The 17592-nt window shown below is 41.3% G+C and overlaps 1 protein-coding gene across 2 annotated transcripts in view; it reads left to right on the plus strand.

Moving 5' to 3' along the window:
* Positions 1-17592, plus strand: part of DMD (dystrophin) — a 3625631-nt gene that overhangs the window by 3276778 nt on the left and 331261 nt on the right. For both annotated transcript variants that reach the window (XM_082246191.1, XM_082246190.1), the window contains one exon: positions 52-113. In XM_082246191.1, coding sequence (XP_082102317.1) covers positions 52-113 — 62 coding nt within the window. The remainder of the gene's footprint in view (positions 1-51; positions 114-17592) is intronic.

Raw genomic sequence — 17592 nt, forward strand, 5'->3', positions numbered from 1 at the left:
TATTTTTTTTGATGCACAAACTGATAACTCTTTGTTTTTCCTTTCCTCTAGCCATGAGTCGCAAACAACCTGCTGGGATCATCCCAAAATGACAGAGCTTTACCAGTCTTTAGGTAAGCAGTGCGTTACTGTGAACCATCCAACAGGTTATAACCTTTATCATTTTATTGTATAGAAGGTGAGGAAACATGGGGTGCGTACAGCCAAGTACCTGAGTCCCCTGATTCCTAGCTAAAACCTCCTGTTGGGCTAACTTTGGTAACAATAATCCAAGGTTATTATTAACATATCTATCATTTAGTGCAGCCTTTCTCAACATTTTTACCATAAAGGAATGTTAAATTAAAATGTTAGTCTCAGGGAACCTATGCAAAAAAAATTCTAAAGATCACTGTACGTTAGCCAAACCAAAGTGGTGGTTAAAAAGAGAAGGCCCTCCTGACACTGGTATTCAGAGGAATGCTCTTTAGAATAATGGAATTCGGTCAAAAGAATGCTTCTTACAATATTGTTCAGTTAGAATAAGCCTTGCAGATGGCTAACATAATCAGTGGTTTTTGAGATGTGAAAAGAGAAGCTCCGCTGGTTTAATGGCGGTAGCTCTGCCGAGTAACGTTGGTGCCCAAACTATGAAGACACATCATGAAGGAGATCAATTAGCCACTACTTACTTCTCACTGCTTGAGGAACCCTGGTTGAAAAAGACTGGTCTGTTGCGTTCAAGTGTTGATTTATATATTTTTTTTTTTATTTGAGCATGCATAAACTGCGGATATTAACAAAGACTGAGAACTGTGTTGACTTATAAAAGTAAAGTGTAGGTGTTTCCTATATTGGCTAAGGGCATGCAGTGCTATCTTTTATTGCTTTGGGAAAAAGCAGGTATCTCAACAATAACTTTTAGATTTGAATGAGGATCAGGGTGGTTGGGGCTATTTTCCAACTTATTTGACTTGGACGATTGGTAAACTGTGTATTCAATCTGTTGGATAAGTCACATTAAATATAATATAAAATAATGTGGGTTATTTCCATCTATTCATACATAAGTAAGTCTTTTTGTTTTGGGGCTTGTAGATTCGTGTCTTAATATTCAAAAATCTATTCCACAGATAAGTGCTTACTATTTTAGGAGCTTTATATAATACATTGGTTTTGTTATACTTGTTTGGACAGGTAGGAAACTTTTTTGTAGCACTTTTAAAGAAGATATGAAACCATTAGTACTTCTAGAACAATCAGGCAACAATGTGTCAATTCAAAGGATTTGTTAGGCTGCCCATACACTATACAATTTTCTTATTCAATTTCCTTTAGATTTACCTTTTAACTATGTAGTGCAAGGGCCTGCCTGATTGCATACAAATTGAAAGTGTTTAGGTTTGACCCTATATTACATGGTTTTGGTAAATCTAAAGGAAAGTTGAACAAGAAAATTGTATAGTGTATGGCCAGCCTTAACTTTCTACAGCCTTCTGCATTATTATCCCATGCACACCTTGGCAATCTGAAAATGTGTCAAAATGTGTATTGCACTTAGTGCCGGTTCACACTAACGCGCCACGACTTCGGGTGCGACCTGCGAAGTAGTACAGGAACCTTTTTCTAAGTCGGCGCGACTTGAGTCGCTCCTATTAGAACGGTTTCCGTAGCACACAATGGACCGCGACTTGTCAGGCTGACATGTCGCCTGACAAGTCGTGGTAGTGTGAATGGGGTCTTACAGTTCCCTTGATTTCTAATGGGACCCAAATGTGAGTAGCAGTTGCATGGCAAAATGCATGGAAAACACACCAAAATGTGCATTTCAAAGATGTGCAAGGCTCTCTGCAAAAAAAGGTGGAGGAGCTACTTTGGAGTGTTTTTCGCACGTAGGGTAGCCTATTCAAGTGAATGGGCTGCCTTGTGCTTTTGAAAGACAAAAACGCTAAAAAGATCAATGCACAGTTGTAAATGGGGCCTAAGAGTCTATATATTTTTCATATTTACAATGTGAGCACCCTCATAAAATTTCCGCATAAGGTTTCTTATTAGAAATGCTAAGCAAATGCTGATCTTTAAAATGGGCAAGTTTCAAAGCTGCTGAAAATTACAATGTTTTGTTTTGTTTTTTTTTTTTTTCAATTTACATTGCTGTCACCAGGAAAACAGTGATTACATAATGCACTTTGTAGGTATGGGACCGCGTCTATTGTGAAACCAGTAATCAGTATGTAAACAGTGATGTGAGTCTATAAGGGAGGGGGCTTTACTAAAACTGGATCACACAGAATCTGGTGCAGCTGTACATAGTAACCAATCGACTTTTAACTTATCCAATATTATCTGATGGGACAAGCACAAACCTTTCTTTTTTTTTTTTTTTTTGGTACAATACCAGATTGTATGATTTTTTTAATTTTAATCCGTACAGTTGTCGTTCAAAAATACAAAACGACATGCTACATCGCTTTAGAATTTTTATTCTGTCATACAAGTAAACTCTTCATTTTTCAAATGAGACTAGCATGCCAAAAAACATACTATCATTCTTCCGATAATCTCATCGTGTGTACCTGGCATTAGGGGCCACATTTATCAGTTGCCTTGACTTCGCGATGAGGCTACCACATATATTTGCAAATGTTTGCAACTAAAACCTCGGACCTCCTGTTTTTAATAGTTGAAACTGATTTTTTTCTTTTCAAGCTAGTTAGCTTGAAGTGTGCAGGGCCTCATTTTGTACTGTTTTTAGGTTATTGGTATCATGAAGTGATAGATCCAAACATTATGAAATATGCAAGCATTTTCAACTGTATTCCTCGCGTACTAAATATTTAGCATTTTGCTTTTCGCATTTACTGTTCCCTACAATAGCTCCATTTTATCTCCAGTGTAAACTTGAAGAGGCAGAGTGACTGCGGGGAAGGGAAGTGCCTGAATGTAGAGCCATCTACCTGGTTTTAAACTTTATGTACTGTACAAAACAAATTCTAAAACTGCCATAGGTTAAACTGGTAAAGAGGTTTTTGTTTTTACCTAAATTTTGTCTTTATAATGTATAGGTATTCAGTTTCCCTAAAATAAGGTCTTGTTTGCCCTCCCTATGCATTGCTTTTGTACCATAACTAAAGACCACGTTAAACAAAAAAATAATATATGAAATCATGTGGCAGGCTTGGGGGGGGTAAATTGCCTAGTTTTAGCCTGTGCCTTGTCACTCGCATTTGACAGAGAATAGAATTTCGCTGAGAATCAGTATTTGCCATATAACTGCCCAGACTCCTTGTCTGTAAATGGGCAAATGTTTTAATGGATGGGACGGCCAAACTTTGTTGCTTTACACAGGCAGCTCAGGGGAATGACTGTGGACCAGGTTTAAAATGGCTTAAAAACAGTAAGGCACAATCTGGTCCACCAGTCAGCAAGGGTAAACAAGGGAGTTGCTACAGCAATGTAATTTCGGCTTTAAAAATGTTTTCAGTTAGGCCACATCTTTCTTATTACACAAAGCGTAAAGCGGAGCTCCACCCAAAAGGGGCTCCTCTTGTCTGCCTCCTCCGCTTCTACATCTGGCTTCTTTTTTAGAGGAGAGGGGTGAGCTGTTACCTGGTTTTGACAGGTACCTGCTCCCACTTCCAAGTGACTTTGCCACGGCAAACTCAACTGGAAGTTCAGCCTCCCTCCCCCGCAACCAGCTCATTCAGAGTGCAGTACGCCTCAGACATGCACAATAGGGAACCAGCTATGAAGCCGCAAGGCTTTACTGCTGGTTTCCCTTAGTAGAGATGGCACGGCAGCACCCGATAGCCGATTGAAAAATTGGCTCAGATGAGGACACCACTGGATTACTGGACAGGTAAGTATCCTGATATTTAAAAGTTTTTATTTTTTATTTTTTCTGAAGGAGCCTGTAGCTTCTCTTTTTAATACTCTTATTTGGGTTTTATTTTTGACTAAACTGTAAATACTGAACATACAGGCATTTTCCATCATTTGGTTTTCTGTTATTTCTGTATAAAGCAGCACTTTACCTTTTCTGCACTCTGCCTTCTGTGAGGTCTTGCAGAAACAGCAGGTGCATATTTAGTATTCTATTTTAGAGAGCAGTGGATTTGTCCATCAGCTTTTTCAGCCTTCCAAGTAGTTTTTTGCTGGCTTTCGTATTCTTCTTCTTTTTTTTTTTTTTTTTTTTTTTTCCGCTTTCGGGGGAAAAAATATAGGCTACATCCTTTCTGTAAATGAGGCATCATTATGTAGTGCTTTTGCCATCTGCACATTGAACAGGTAGTTGTGCTGAATTTTTAATCTGTCAAAGAATTAAAATGCTTGTTTCTGCATTCGTTTTCTGGACATAAAGCCTATCAGCACAGTAGAGATGTAAATTGCTTATCTGTGTATTGTAAGCAGATCTTCATACACTACATTTTATTAAATCAGCACTTCTTTTTAATGTTTCTGTTGTGTTTCTTTTGCCTTTAAAGAAATAGCACAATTTCTGAGAAAAGTGCTTATAACAATACATATATTCTTTAAATGGAAACTGTATGAGTACCACAAACTGGAAATGTTGTTCAATTCATTTTTAATATTCAAAGCGCTTTCCTGGGGTGAGAGCAGGGCGCTGACTGGCGATGGGGCGGGGTGCACCACCAGCGACTGATCGACTGTATGGGGTTCTACCTGGTGGGGGCTCTTGCCAGGGTCCCCTGGCCTGCCTGGATCTGTCCTTGAGGCCTGGTCCCCCAATCCTGGGTCCCTATATGCATCGTGGTGCTGACATTTTGGGTCCTGCACCATTTTAGCGCGAATGTGATGCGATTTCAGCCATACATTTTGTATAGCTGAAATCGCATCGCACAGACATCGCATGTCATCTGCACAGCAGTGCAGTGCGAATCACATGCAATGTCCTGGCATCGTGCTAGTGTGCATCGGCACTGAGGGTGTATTTTTTTTTTTTTTTTTTCAGGTGAGCTCCATTTGTTTGGTTTGCCCCTGTTGCCTGGTTGGCTAATATTTAGCCTTGAATTGTTTGGTTGTTCCCACTGCTTATATTTAATACTGCTTTGGGACGTCCCAATGGTTATGAATACCAGGAGCTGTGTCTGTCAATGAATGAAAGAGAAAATGGGATTTTTGACTTCCTGTAAAATCCATTTCTCTGATGTTGGGGGACTGCCCATGGGTGTAGCCAGAAATTTTTTCTGCCTAGTTTCCTTCTCCCAGGGCTTCTGTTAGAAATCGCGGGGCCCCGTACAGACTACCTGGCAGGGCCCCCCCCCAAGAAAATATTAAAGATACAGTAAAACCTTGGTTTGAGAGTAACTTGGTTTAAGAGCGCTTTGCAAGACAAGCAAAATTTTCAAATAAATTTTGACTTGATATACAAGCGATGTCTTGATATACAAGTAGCCTCAAGTCACAGCTGAGTATAAAAGAGAAGAGAGGCGCCTCTAAGTGTAGCAATATGGTTAAATTTAATGAAGGTACAACATTTAGCAACTCACATGGTTGATGATTGGAACAGGCACATCTAAGGATGCAGGCATCCGGGGTAAAGCTGTCCACATAGATCGTCCACCATCTGCGTCATCCCTTCCATGCTGCCCCTCGCTTTCAGATCGCTTTACTGCAGGGTGGTCTTCCCAGTCAGGATTACAGACTGGAAGCTGGCGGTGCAGAAGATAGTCTATGTGGACAGCTTTACCCCGGATGCCTGCATACTTAGATGTGCCTGTTTTATTCATCAACCATGTGAGTTGTTAAATGTTGTACCTTCATTAAATGGAACCATATTGCTACACTTAGAGGCGCCTCTCTTCTCTTTTATACTCTGTAGCTCATGCTGGATTTTGCTTCTAATCCCCTTATGGAAGCGGCTATTTGTGGATGGACATTTTATGCAACCTATCGCAATGCTATAATCTTTTTATATGGGCTATAAACTGAAGGACTTATGAATAAATGATTGTGGAACGAATCATCTGAGTTTCCATCATTTCTTATGGGGAAATTCGCTTTGATATAAGAGTGCTTTGGATTACAAGCATGGTTCCGGAACGAATTATGCTCGCAATCCAAGGTTTTACTGTATATTTAGCTAAAATTACAACAAAATCACTATTGGCAGACACAAATATAACATAACTCGCATAATTCCTGCTAAATCTAAAAAAAAAACTATGTTAAATAAAAAAGAAGATATGAGAAAAATATATAGGATGGGCAGTTGGAGCTCAGTGATCAGAGAGACAGAGGGAGAGAAACAAAGTTACAATTTACAAATAAACTCCTGAGCAGAGAAGTGCTGGGAGGGGGCCCACACAAGGGAGGGGGATTAGTGAGGGACAACTGTCTCTTTCTCAACAGATACAAACTGATAGCAGGGAGAGGGACAGATCAGATTCAGGTGCTGGAGGAAGATTTCTGTATTTGTTGTCCATCACTAATCCCCCTCTCTGTGTGGGCCCCCCTGTGTGCTCGGGCCCCCTACAAGAGGGCTGGTGGTCCCCCCCTATCAGTGGCCCTGCCTACTCCTGTAGGGGGCAGTACAACCTAAAGGTTATGAATACCAGGAGTGGTGTCTGTCAATCAGAGAAATGGATTTTACGGTAAGTCAAAAATCCTATTTTTTTTTTTTTAAGCCGATCCGACCTGATCCTACGTTAGAGCTGTCAGGCCACAGCATCGCTGTGTAGGTGGGTGCAGAGGACACATCCGACAACGGAAGCCCCATAGTAAGTCTATGGGTAGGGAACTCGTTCAATGGGAACACTAGTTCTGGTGGCTTGGGGGTCCCCATGGAGATCCCTTAATTTGCAGAGATTTCCTCTCACTTCCTGTTTGGCTATGGGACAGGAAGTGAAGGGAAATTTGCGCAATGGACACAGATGGCGAAATAAAATTGATAGGGGGTTATAGCGCTCCCTAACTCTATCCAAATTGGAAAAGAAATGTTTTGACTGTAGTTTACTTTTAGTTAACATTAAAAGTAAAACTTTGAAATACAGGGGCACAGAACCCAGCCAAGGACGTATACATCCTGTAATCTATATCTTTACCCTCTCTGTCTAAAAGCTTTTCATATAAAGAGATTTTAGGGTGGAACATGTAACCTGTTCCAAGTGCTGAGCCCCCCCCCCTCCCCAGTGGCAGCAGTACGGGGAGAAGTTTCCCATACTACCTATCACTGTTTGAAGCGGCCGTGGGCTCCACCCACATGGCTTCTTCATTCATAGATGCAGCTCTGTGTGTCCTAACCACTTCAGCTCCTGAAGGTTTACCCCCTTCATGACCAGACTATTTTTTGTGATACGGCACTGTGTTAAATCTAACTGACAATTGTGTGGTCATGCAACGCTGTGCCCAAATAAAATGTATGTCCTCCCCACAAATAGAGCTTTCTTTTGGTGCTATTTGATCACCTCCTGCTGGTTTTTTTTTTTTTTTTTTTTTTTTTTTTGCGCTATAAACTAAAAAAAAACAACCATTATGAAAAAAAAACAAAATTTTTTACTTTCTGCTATAAAACCTATCCATTAAAAAAAAAATGAAAGAAATCTCTTAATGTCTTTATTAAATTTAGGCCAGTATTTACTCTGCTACATATTTTTGGTAAAAGAAAAATCCTAATAAGTGTATATCGATTGGTCTAGGACTTGTAGCTTGACTGCGACATTGTGGTGGACAAATCGGACACGAAGTGACACTTTGTGGGAACCAGTAACACTAATACAGTGATCAGTGCTAAAAATATGTACGGTCACTGTACTAGTTGCTGTACTAATGAAACTGTCAGGAAAGGGGTTAACAAGGGAGATCAAAGGTAGTGCTTGTTAACTGTGGGATGTGCTTGTTTTGTGAGAAGTTAGAGATCTGTGTTCCCGCTTAGCAGAAACACATGATCACAACCTTCCCCATCTCACAAAACAGCAACCTGCCTTGTTTACTTAGGCAGAGCGTCATTCTGGTTCTCCCACTGATCGGCTCTTGCTGTGTCTGATCTCAGCAGGAGCGGGTCGCCGGTGGCGCGTGCTCACCCCAGACCTGAAAGTGCATAATTATGGATCGGTATGTGTTTCTGCACACAAGAGCCACTTTGCCACAGTATGTATACAGTCGGCAAGCGGTTAATGAACTACAAGCCCCGACTTTCTTAGCAGCTGTCGGCTTGTAGATATCAATGAACTGCCACAGGGCTGTGGTAGTTCATAGAGTTTTCCTGTCGGGGAGTATCAACTTACCCGTATGGGCAAGCAGATACACTGGCAGTATGCAGGAGACCCACATGGCATCTGCAATCTGCTGATCTCTGGTGCAATGCTTTTAAGACTCTGCAAAAAAAGTGTTTTTTTTTTTTTTTTTTTGTGAACTTCTCCTTTTTACTTGCAGTATTTCACAAATTAAGGGTTGCAATAAGGAAGGACATTTATTTTGATTGCACTGCCCATGCAAACAGTTCAAAAACCCAGTCTGTAGCAATTTTATAGGCGTCAGAATGCATATCCTGTGCATTGCCATTTGCTGCTGTATAAATCAGTTGGCACCTACTATTACTACTTGTGCCTTGGATTTGTCATTCTAAATAAATGAAACTGCATAAAATGCTGTACATAGTCATGCATTTTTCTTTGCACTATTACAATCACCCTAGCTGTGGATTAATGCTGAAAGATTATGGATTAGCAAGTACATTTTAAACTCAAACAGTTCTACCCAAATCTGATCTTTCTGATGTACAGTACATGCTTTCTAGTAAATTGAATCGGTTCTATTTTTTCCAGCAGAATATTCCATTTTGTCAAACTGCTTCTGTCATTAGCCAAAAGATGATGTTCTGCAACACCAATGGATTCTCAAAAATGTAAAATAGACAAATATCCAGCTGCAGTAGGGTATGACCTGTGTTCTGGCCTTGTGGGAAGATGCAATAGCAGACAATTACTAGCAGAAAATATTAGCCATTGACTTTATAAAACGGCAGCAAGTGATTGAACACTCTATTACCTACCCATAACTTAAATATTAATTATAATGTTTACATCTGTTTAAAATATTTGGTTAAGAAATAAAGGAGGAAAGCTTGCTGGATTGGCCCTGAACACTTTTGAACAGGATTCTGTATACCTACATTTTCCTAATTAGTTGAGTAATCCATGCATTAAAGTATTTGTTACGCCAACATTTCATATTCCTTATGTGTCTGTACTATGTACTTGTGTTTAATCAATTCAGCTCTTCAGCAAGGTTTTACCCCCTTAATGATCAGGCCATTTTTTGTGATACAGTATTGTGTTGTACCCAAATAAAATTGATGTCCTTTTTTTTTTTTCTCCACAAATTGAGTTTTCTTTTGGTGGTATTTGATCACCTCTGTGCTTTTTGTTTTTTGCTCTATAAACAAAAAAAAAGGCCGTCAATTTTGAAAAAAAAAAAAAAAAACAGATTTTAAGTGTTTTTTTTTTTTTTTTTTTTTTTTTTTTTTTTAATTGGATAGGTTTTATAGCAGAAAGTAAAAAAACTGAATTTTTGTAAAATCTTACCGTAAAATTCCTTTCTCTGAGTCCCTGACAGTCGCTGCCCACTCATTCAGTCTTCACCAATGGGTATTGACCTCTTATCCATAGGAGCAAGCTAGGCATAAGACTTTATGACGGTTACGTTTTCCCACCCCTCATGTCTACACTGCTTTAGGACATCCCATTGGGGAAGACTGAATGAGTGGGCGGCGACTGTCAGAGGACGCAAGAGAACAGAGTTTTTTAAAATCTTATCGTAAAATTCCTTTCTCTGAGTCCTCTGACAGTCGCCGCCCCCGCCCCTCTATTGGGGTTCTTTGGACTTTAACTGCTTGCTACCAAACTGAGTTGGGATGGCTGATAGCAGGGGGTTATTGGACCAGTGGGACAGCCCCCATAGGTGTGTCTATGTAAATTACTTTTTAACAAGTCTTATGCCTAGCTTGCTCCTATGGATAAGAGGTCAATACCCATTGGTGAAGACTGAATGAGTGGGCGGCGACTGTCAGAGGACGTAAGAGAAATATACATTTCTTTATCAGTTTAGGCCAATATGTATTCTGCTACATATTTTTGGTAAGAAAAATCCTAAAAAGCATATATTGTTTAGTTTGCGCAAAAGTTTTTTTATAGCGTCTACAAGCTATGGGATAGATTTATGGACTTTTTATTTTTTTGTTTGTTTTTATTAGTAATGGCAATCAGTGATTTTAGCAGGACTGCAACATTGCTGCAGACAAATCTGACACTTTTTGGGGACCAGTGACACCAATACGGTGATCAGTGCTAAATAATATGCACGGTTACTGTATAAATTACACTGGCAGGGAAGGGGGTTAACACCAGGGGCAATCAGCTTTCTAACTGTGTGGGGAATGGACTGACTGCAAGAAGAGAGAGATCTTGTGTTCCTGATTAGTAGGAACACAAGATCTCTCTCTCCCGGTCTGACAGAGCGACTGTCTGCCTTGATTACATAGGCAGACCGCCTTTCTGTCATTCTCCTGAACAATCGTGGGTCGCTGGCGGCTGCTGGACCCGCTAATTTGCTCCCGCTGTGTCCAATCCCAGCATGACCGCTGCTTCGGCGGCACGTGCACCCTCCCCCTAGAGCCTTTCTAAAAAAGCATGTACAGGTATGTAATTTTGCACTTAAGGGCCGCCCTTCTGCAGTAAATGTACGTGGGGCGGTCCTTGAGCTTATCCTTTAACCAATTATCTTTAGTAACCTGTTACGTGTTACACCCAAAATAAGGGTGTACATGTTACTAAAACTTCTACCTGCACCTTGACCTGATCCCTCTATTGGGAAAGCAGATGGGGAATCCTTTTCCATGCACGTGCTGTCACAAATTCAAAAATAGCGGCACTCCATCTACACAGCCGCATCATTCATTCAGAGCGTTCTGTGAATGAATGAACTACAAGACTAAGACCTTGGCATTAAAAATAAAAAAAAGTGTTTTTATACAATGTTCTTCTGAGAAAAAAAAAAAAATCACATACACCACCATATTTGCAGGCTCTGTTTCTTGTTTTATTTACGGTTTCATCTCACAATGCAAGCCCATAGGTTGGACAACTAATTTGAAAGGAATGCTCTCTGGGTGGCAAATGTATTTTTTTTTTAAATGAGAGGAGAGGATGAGGGAGGCTTATACAAATACAGAGCTTGTTTTAATGGCTAATCTGCAAATTGTTAAAGTGGTTATAAACGCACACGTTTTTTTACCTTCATGCATTCTATGCATGAAGGTAAAAAACCTTCTGTGTTCAGCAGTCCCCTCTCGATCCAGTGATGTCCATGAGAGCCTGGACTCTCCAGGGACTTGCTCCCCCGCTGCTGTCAATCACAGCCAGTGAGCTAATCGGGAGATGGAGGGGATGGGGCTGAACCCTGGTGTGTGAATGGACACACAGTGCAGCTGCTTGGCTCAGTTGCCCCCATAGGAAGCTGCTTGCTGTGGGGGCACCTGATGGAAGGCAGGATCCAGGACACCCGGCGTGGGATCTGAGAAGAGGAGGATCCGGACCACTCTGTGCAAAACCAACTGCACAGAGCAGGTAAGAATTACATGTTTATTACTTTATGAAAAAAAAATGAAGCGTTACAATCAATTTTAATACAAGAACACAAATATGAAACAGCCAGTTTTTAAAATGCGTGAAGAACATTTAAAAATGGAAGCTCTGTAAAGAAATCACTATACCAATATATTATTCACCTGGAAAAACAGTGGTCCTACTGCATTGTCATCTGCCTCCCACCTACTCAAAATCCCTATATAAAAATTTGAGGAGCCAGGCAGAAAGTTGTTCACCAAATTGCAACTGCATCCAGTTAGATGCAGCCGCTCTTCCTAGTATTTTGACAGTCAGGGGGCAGGAGGTTCATCCATCTGCACTGTATAGCACGGATGGACTTGTTTGAAGGCTGCATGGAAAAAAAATAAAAACAGTGTCTGCACAGCTTATGTTTGATGCCTCACAGATCGATGGTAGGGCCACGATCTCATGAGTTTAATACAGGGAGTGCAGAATTATTAGGCTAATGAGTATTTTTGAGGATTAATTATTTATTATTTATTAATTATTGAACAACCATGTTCTCAATGAACCCAAAAAACTCATTTAATATCAAAGCTGACTATTTTTGGAAGTAGTTTTTAGTTTGTTTTTAGTTTTAGCTATTTTAGGGGGATATCTGTGTGCAGGTGACTATTACTGTGCATAATTATTAGGCAACTTAACAAAAATCAAATATACAGTATACCCATTCCAATTATTTTTTTTACCAGTGAAACCAATATAACATCTCAACATTCACAAATATACATTTCTGACATTCAAAAACAAAAACAAATCAGTGACCAATATAGCCACCTTTCTTTGCAAGGACACTCAAAAGCCTGCCATCCATGGATTCTGTCAGTGTTTTGATCTGTTCACCATCAACATTGCGTGCAGCAGCAACCACAGCCTCCCAGACACTGTTCAGAGAGGTGTACTATTTTCCCTCCTTGTAAATCTCACATTTGATGATGGACCACAGGTTCTCAATGGGGTTCAGATCAGGTGAACAAGGAGGCCATGTCATTAGCTTCTCTTCTTTTATACCCTTTCTTGCCAGCCACGCTGTGGAGTACTTGGACGTGTGTGATGGAGCATTGTCCTGCATGAAAATCATGTTTTTCTTGAAGGATGCAGACTTCTTCCTGTACCACTGCTTGAAGAAGGTGTCTTCCAGAAACTGGCAGTAGGACTGGGAGTTGAGCTTGACTCCATCCTCAACCCGAAAAGGCCCCACAAGCTCATCTTTGATGATACCAGCCCAAACCAGTACTCCACCTCCACCTTGCTGGTGTCTGAGTCGTACTGGAGCTCTCTGCCCTTTACCAATCCAGCCACGGGCCCATCCATCTGGCCCATCAAGACTCACTCTCATTTCATCAGTCCATAAAACCTTTGAAAAATCAGTCTTGAGATATTTCTTGGCCTAGTCTTGACGTTTCAGCTTGTGTGTCTTGTTCAGTGGTGGTCGTCTTTCAGCCTTTCTTACCTTGGCCATGTCTCTGAGTATTGCACACCTTGTGCTTTTGGGCACTCCAGTGATGTTGCAGCTCTGAAATATGGCCAAACTGGTGGCAAGTGGCATTTTGGCAGCTGCACGCTTGACTTTTCTCAGTTCATGGGCTGTTATTTTGCGCCTTGGTTTTTCCACACGCTTCTTGCAACCCTGTTGACTATTTTGAATGAAATGTTTGATTGTTCGATGATCACGCTTCAGAAGCTTTGCAATTTTAAGAGTGCTGCATCCCTCTGCAAGATATCTCACTATTTTTGACTTTTCTGAGCCTGTCAAGTCCTTCTTTTGACCCATTTTGCCCAAGGAAAGGAAGTTGCCTAATAATTATGCACACCTGATATAGGGTGTTGATGTCATTAGACCACACCCCTTCTCATTACAGAGATGCACATCACCTAATATGCTTAATTGGTAGTAGGCTTTCGAGCCAATACAGCTTGGAGTAAGACAACATGCATAAAGAGGATTATGTGGTCAAAATACTCATTTGCCTAATAATTCTGCACTCCCTGTATTTCGGGTTTGCACAGAGCAGCCCCTATCCTCCTCTTCTCTGCTCTCCTGGCTCTTCCCTCCTGCTGAATGCCCCCCAGGGCAAGTAGCTTTTTATGGGGATACCCAACCAGGCTTGCTCCTGAGCAGCTGCTCTGCGTGTCCATTTACACGCACATTCGTAGCTTGGCCCCGTTCCCCCTCTCTCCTCATTAGCTTACTGGCTGTGATTGACAGCAGCAGGAGCCAATGAGAAGGGAGAGTCCCCAGCACATTGCAGGCGGACTGAGGTGCTACTGCATTGGTATTTCATGCATATAATGCATGCAGGTGAAAAACCTTAAGCCTTTAGAATTGCTTTTAATGCTGAAGTTCTGATCTGGCCATATAAATGTTTGCCATTGGTTCTGAGTGTCCATGACATACAAAGACGAGGTAAATTTATCAGTGCATCCTTTGTACTGCTGCAGATGCCTAAAGCCCCGTACACACGTACCGATCGTCGGCCGAACGATCGGCCGTCTTTTGTCCCCGGGCTGTCGTGTCCGCTGAAAAGGGCAAAAGACTGCACACGAATTTTGTCCGCCGACTGCAGAAGTGATGTCATGTGATGGTTAACTTTCCCTGTGTTTTTTCTTTTCTGAGCATGTCCAGTCTTGCAAATCTGCTGTCTGTCGGCCGAATTCTGTACTGACTGGCGAACAATCGGCCGTTCTGGTGTCGGCATACAAAAATTTTAATGCTTGCACGACAGATTCTGTTCGGCCGAAAGTGCGCTGTCGGCTGTCGGAAGCATCATACTAATAAGCCGAAAATCGTCCGATCGGTCGTCGGCCGAATCTTTTTGGCCGACAATCTGCACGTGTGTACGGGCCTTTACAGTCATTCTGTATTGGAGGGAATCTTCGTCCCTGGAAAATGTGGAAGGCTAGGTCTTGATGACCTTTCTTTGCAGGTGTAATGCCTGATGCAGATTTTTTTTTTTTTTTTTAACTAGTGGCCTGAATGAAAAACCTGAGAAGCTCACTGTACTAACTATGCAAAAGTTAAAGTGGCTGCTGCCATTGTTTGCAGGTGAGAGTTAAACAACTAGGAATAGTTTAAACATGGGGAGAAAAAAACCTTGCAGTTCCATTCCTGTGACTTAGGCAGCCCATACAGTATTCATTCATTTTATTTTTTGTAAAAAAAAAAAAAAAAAAAAGGCCTGATTCCCCCATCCACGCTGGATCCTTCCTGCTGAGTCACTGTATTCTGACTTCCCCACCATCAGAATATACTAATCGGTGCTGCCGGCTGTAGCTGAATCAGGATGAATTTTCGATCCATGTGCTTTAGTTGCCTTTCCATAAATCCATGCCCATCTATCGCTATATTAAAGACCAACAGAAGTCACAGAAATAGACCTTGTCAGATGTCTATGAATGTTGTATTAAAAAGCACCAATGTTTTAGCTGTTGCAAAGTGTCTAAATGGGTGCTGTTCAATAAGCACCAGAGATTGACCACCCTACCCACTGCACATAATCTAATCTAACTGGGGTTTCTTCAGTGAAGGCAAATATTGTCTACTTTGCATATTTTGCTCTAATTTTCCCCCAGAGGTTGGCAAATGCTCTCCTGATCTCTATCCTCAAATCATGTTAGAAAAAATGTTTTTCTTACACTTGATTAGGTATTTGTTCAATATTTTTTAAGTTTAAGAACTGTATACACTATACAGCATTGTACAACTTTGTTCAAAATATGCTGCTATGCACAGCACATACATGCATTCAAACAACGCAGAGATTCCTAAACAAAAATGACAGCAAAATACTACACAAGTTTTGAGAAAAGTGCATAGATATAAACACATGAAATATTTAAGAGCAGCCCAGCTCCCAGAGGTACTGTTTAGGTATGCTTTACAAAGTTAAACTTCACAACATTCAGTAAGATCTTAGAAAAAGGAGTGCAACAGTCTATTTGCCCTAAGTAAATTACCCCCCCCCCCCCCACTACTATTTCTCAACATGTCTGCACGAGAACTTCATGCATAGAGGGCTGTTGCATTTATTCTTCCACCACACAGCCTACTAAGAAGGGAAAAAGTAATTAGGGCATTTCCAAGCACCAATCTGTGTAAAGAAAAAAAAAAAATCCCATGAAGCTACAGAGATTTCACTTGGGCTTTAAAGCGGTTGTAAACTCAATAAAAAAAAAAAAAAACCTGCAAGACAAAGGCATAATGAGCTAGTATGCATCGCATACTAGGCAATTATGTGTAACTTACCTTAAAACGAAGCCCCGACACGGACCCCCGGACATCGCTGCGGGCGCTGCCATGGTCCCTCGTCGTCTCTTCCGGGTTCGGCGGCTCCGGCGTGCTGATTGGCCGGAAGAGACGGCTCCGGCTCGATGATTGGCCGGAGCCGCGATGACGTCATTTTTCCGGCAAGCTCCCGGCAACTTAATTGAAGGTCCCCCGGACCTTCAGAGCGCATGCGCTGCTCGCGCGAGCGGCTGCATGCACTGTAAATATCTCCTAAACCGTGCCGGTTTAGGAGATATTATTTGTACCTACAGGTAAGCCGCCTTATAGGCTTACCTGTAGGTAAAAGTGTCAAAAAGCGGGATACTACCGCTTCAAAGGAGAAGTACAGCCAACGTTTGGCTACATTTCTCCTATGGATCACAGGAGTGTAGTTCATTCTGCTCTCCTGTGACCTGTTTTTAGCAAACAGTGGGCTAAAGTCACACAGCCAGTCCAGGCTCAGGCAAGATCATGACAATGAAGTCAGGATCTGCCACCATGCCTGGACCGGCACCCGGCTCAGCTTCTAAGCGAGCCACTGAGAGCCTGAGCCAGCCGCTCCTGCCCTCTCCACAGCCCTCCAGTGAGCGAGGAGAGGCAGAGCAGACAGCGATGACTGACCATCATCCGCTCTCTGCTTAGGGAGCTCTGAGAACAGAGCGATCAAACACCACAGTCTTATGTCTCGTACACGATCAGATAATCAGACAACTTATCGTTCGCATTTTGTTGCATGATACTAGTATCAAATTCAACAATGCGTACTAAATGTGTGATTTTTTTTTTTTTTTTTTTCGTACGATTCTGGAAAAGCTTCCTGGTTGCATAGCTACGCATCGGATAGTGCAAAACAGAAACAATGGCAGCCAGGCCTTTTCTGGATTATTTTTGGGTTTCTGATCATGCGTGGTCTTTGTCTATCGATTTTTTTTTAGCGGACGCATACTATACTGATTAAACTATTGTCGTTCGCTAGGCTATCATACGACAAAAGTTTTCGTGTTTGTCCCTTCAGATTTTGTTGGACGAAATGTCGTGATCGGCTGTCGAAAGCTGTGTACTAACAGATTATCGTGCGATCAATTCAAAAGCAACTTTTTTCGTACAATTATCTGGTCGTGTGTACGAGGCATTAGAGCTGGCGGGGGACTGATGTGGCAGCGGACCGATGCTGCATCCATCTAGGCAAGTATGATTCTGAAAAAAAACAACAACCATACTTCTCTTTTAAGTGGTACTTACACATGATGATAAATTTATGTTGAGTTCTGAAAAACCCAGAGTTTTCTTCAAAAGTTTAATTTTAGAATGGCATTCATATTAGTTTCTTTTGAAAAAGCAATATATGTCGGGTCATCAAGACTGTAATAGATGAAATGTAGGGATGTCAGTTTTGAATTGTGATGAAGTGATTGCAGTAGATTTATAGAATATGTGGAGGAGTAAACATGATAATAGTGTTAAATTGCTTGTACTTAGATCATGGAAAATGAACTACAGAGGCATGGCCTAATTCTAAGCTCTTACTTCAACAAGAGTGATAACTTGTCTCTTCGCATTCGCAACATAAAATACCATCTCATCCATACTGGGAGAAATGTAGGTGGGCTTTACTGTTAGATACTTAATCTCATTCACAAGGGCTAATCATGAAAAAGCTGACCAATACCTCAATGTTAGAGAAAATATACCGTACACCATTACTTCTTTGTACCTCCG

The sequence above is a fragment of the Pelophylax lessonae genome (assembly GCF_965119305.1).
Source record: "Pelophylax lessonae genome assembly, chromosome: 2".
In the NCBI taxonomy this organism is placed as follows: Eukaryota; Metazoa; Chordata; class Amphibia; order Anura; family Ranidae; genus Pelophylax; species Pelophylax lessonae.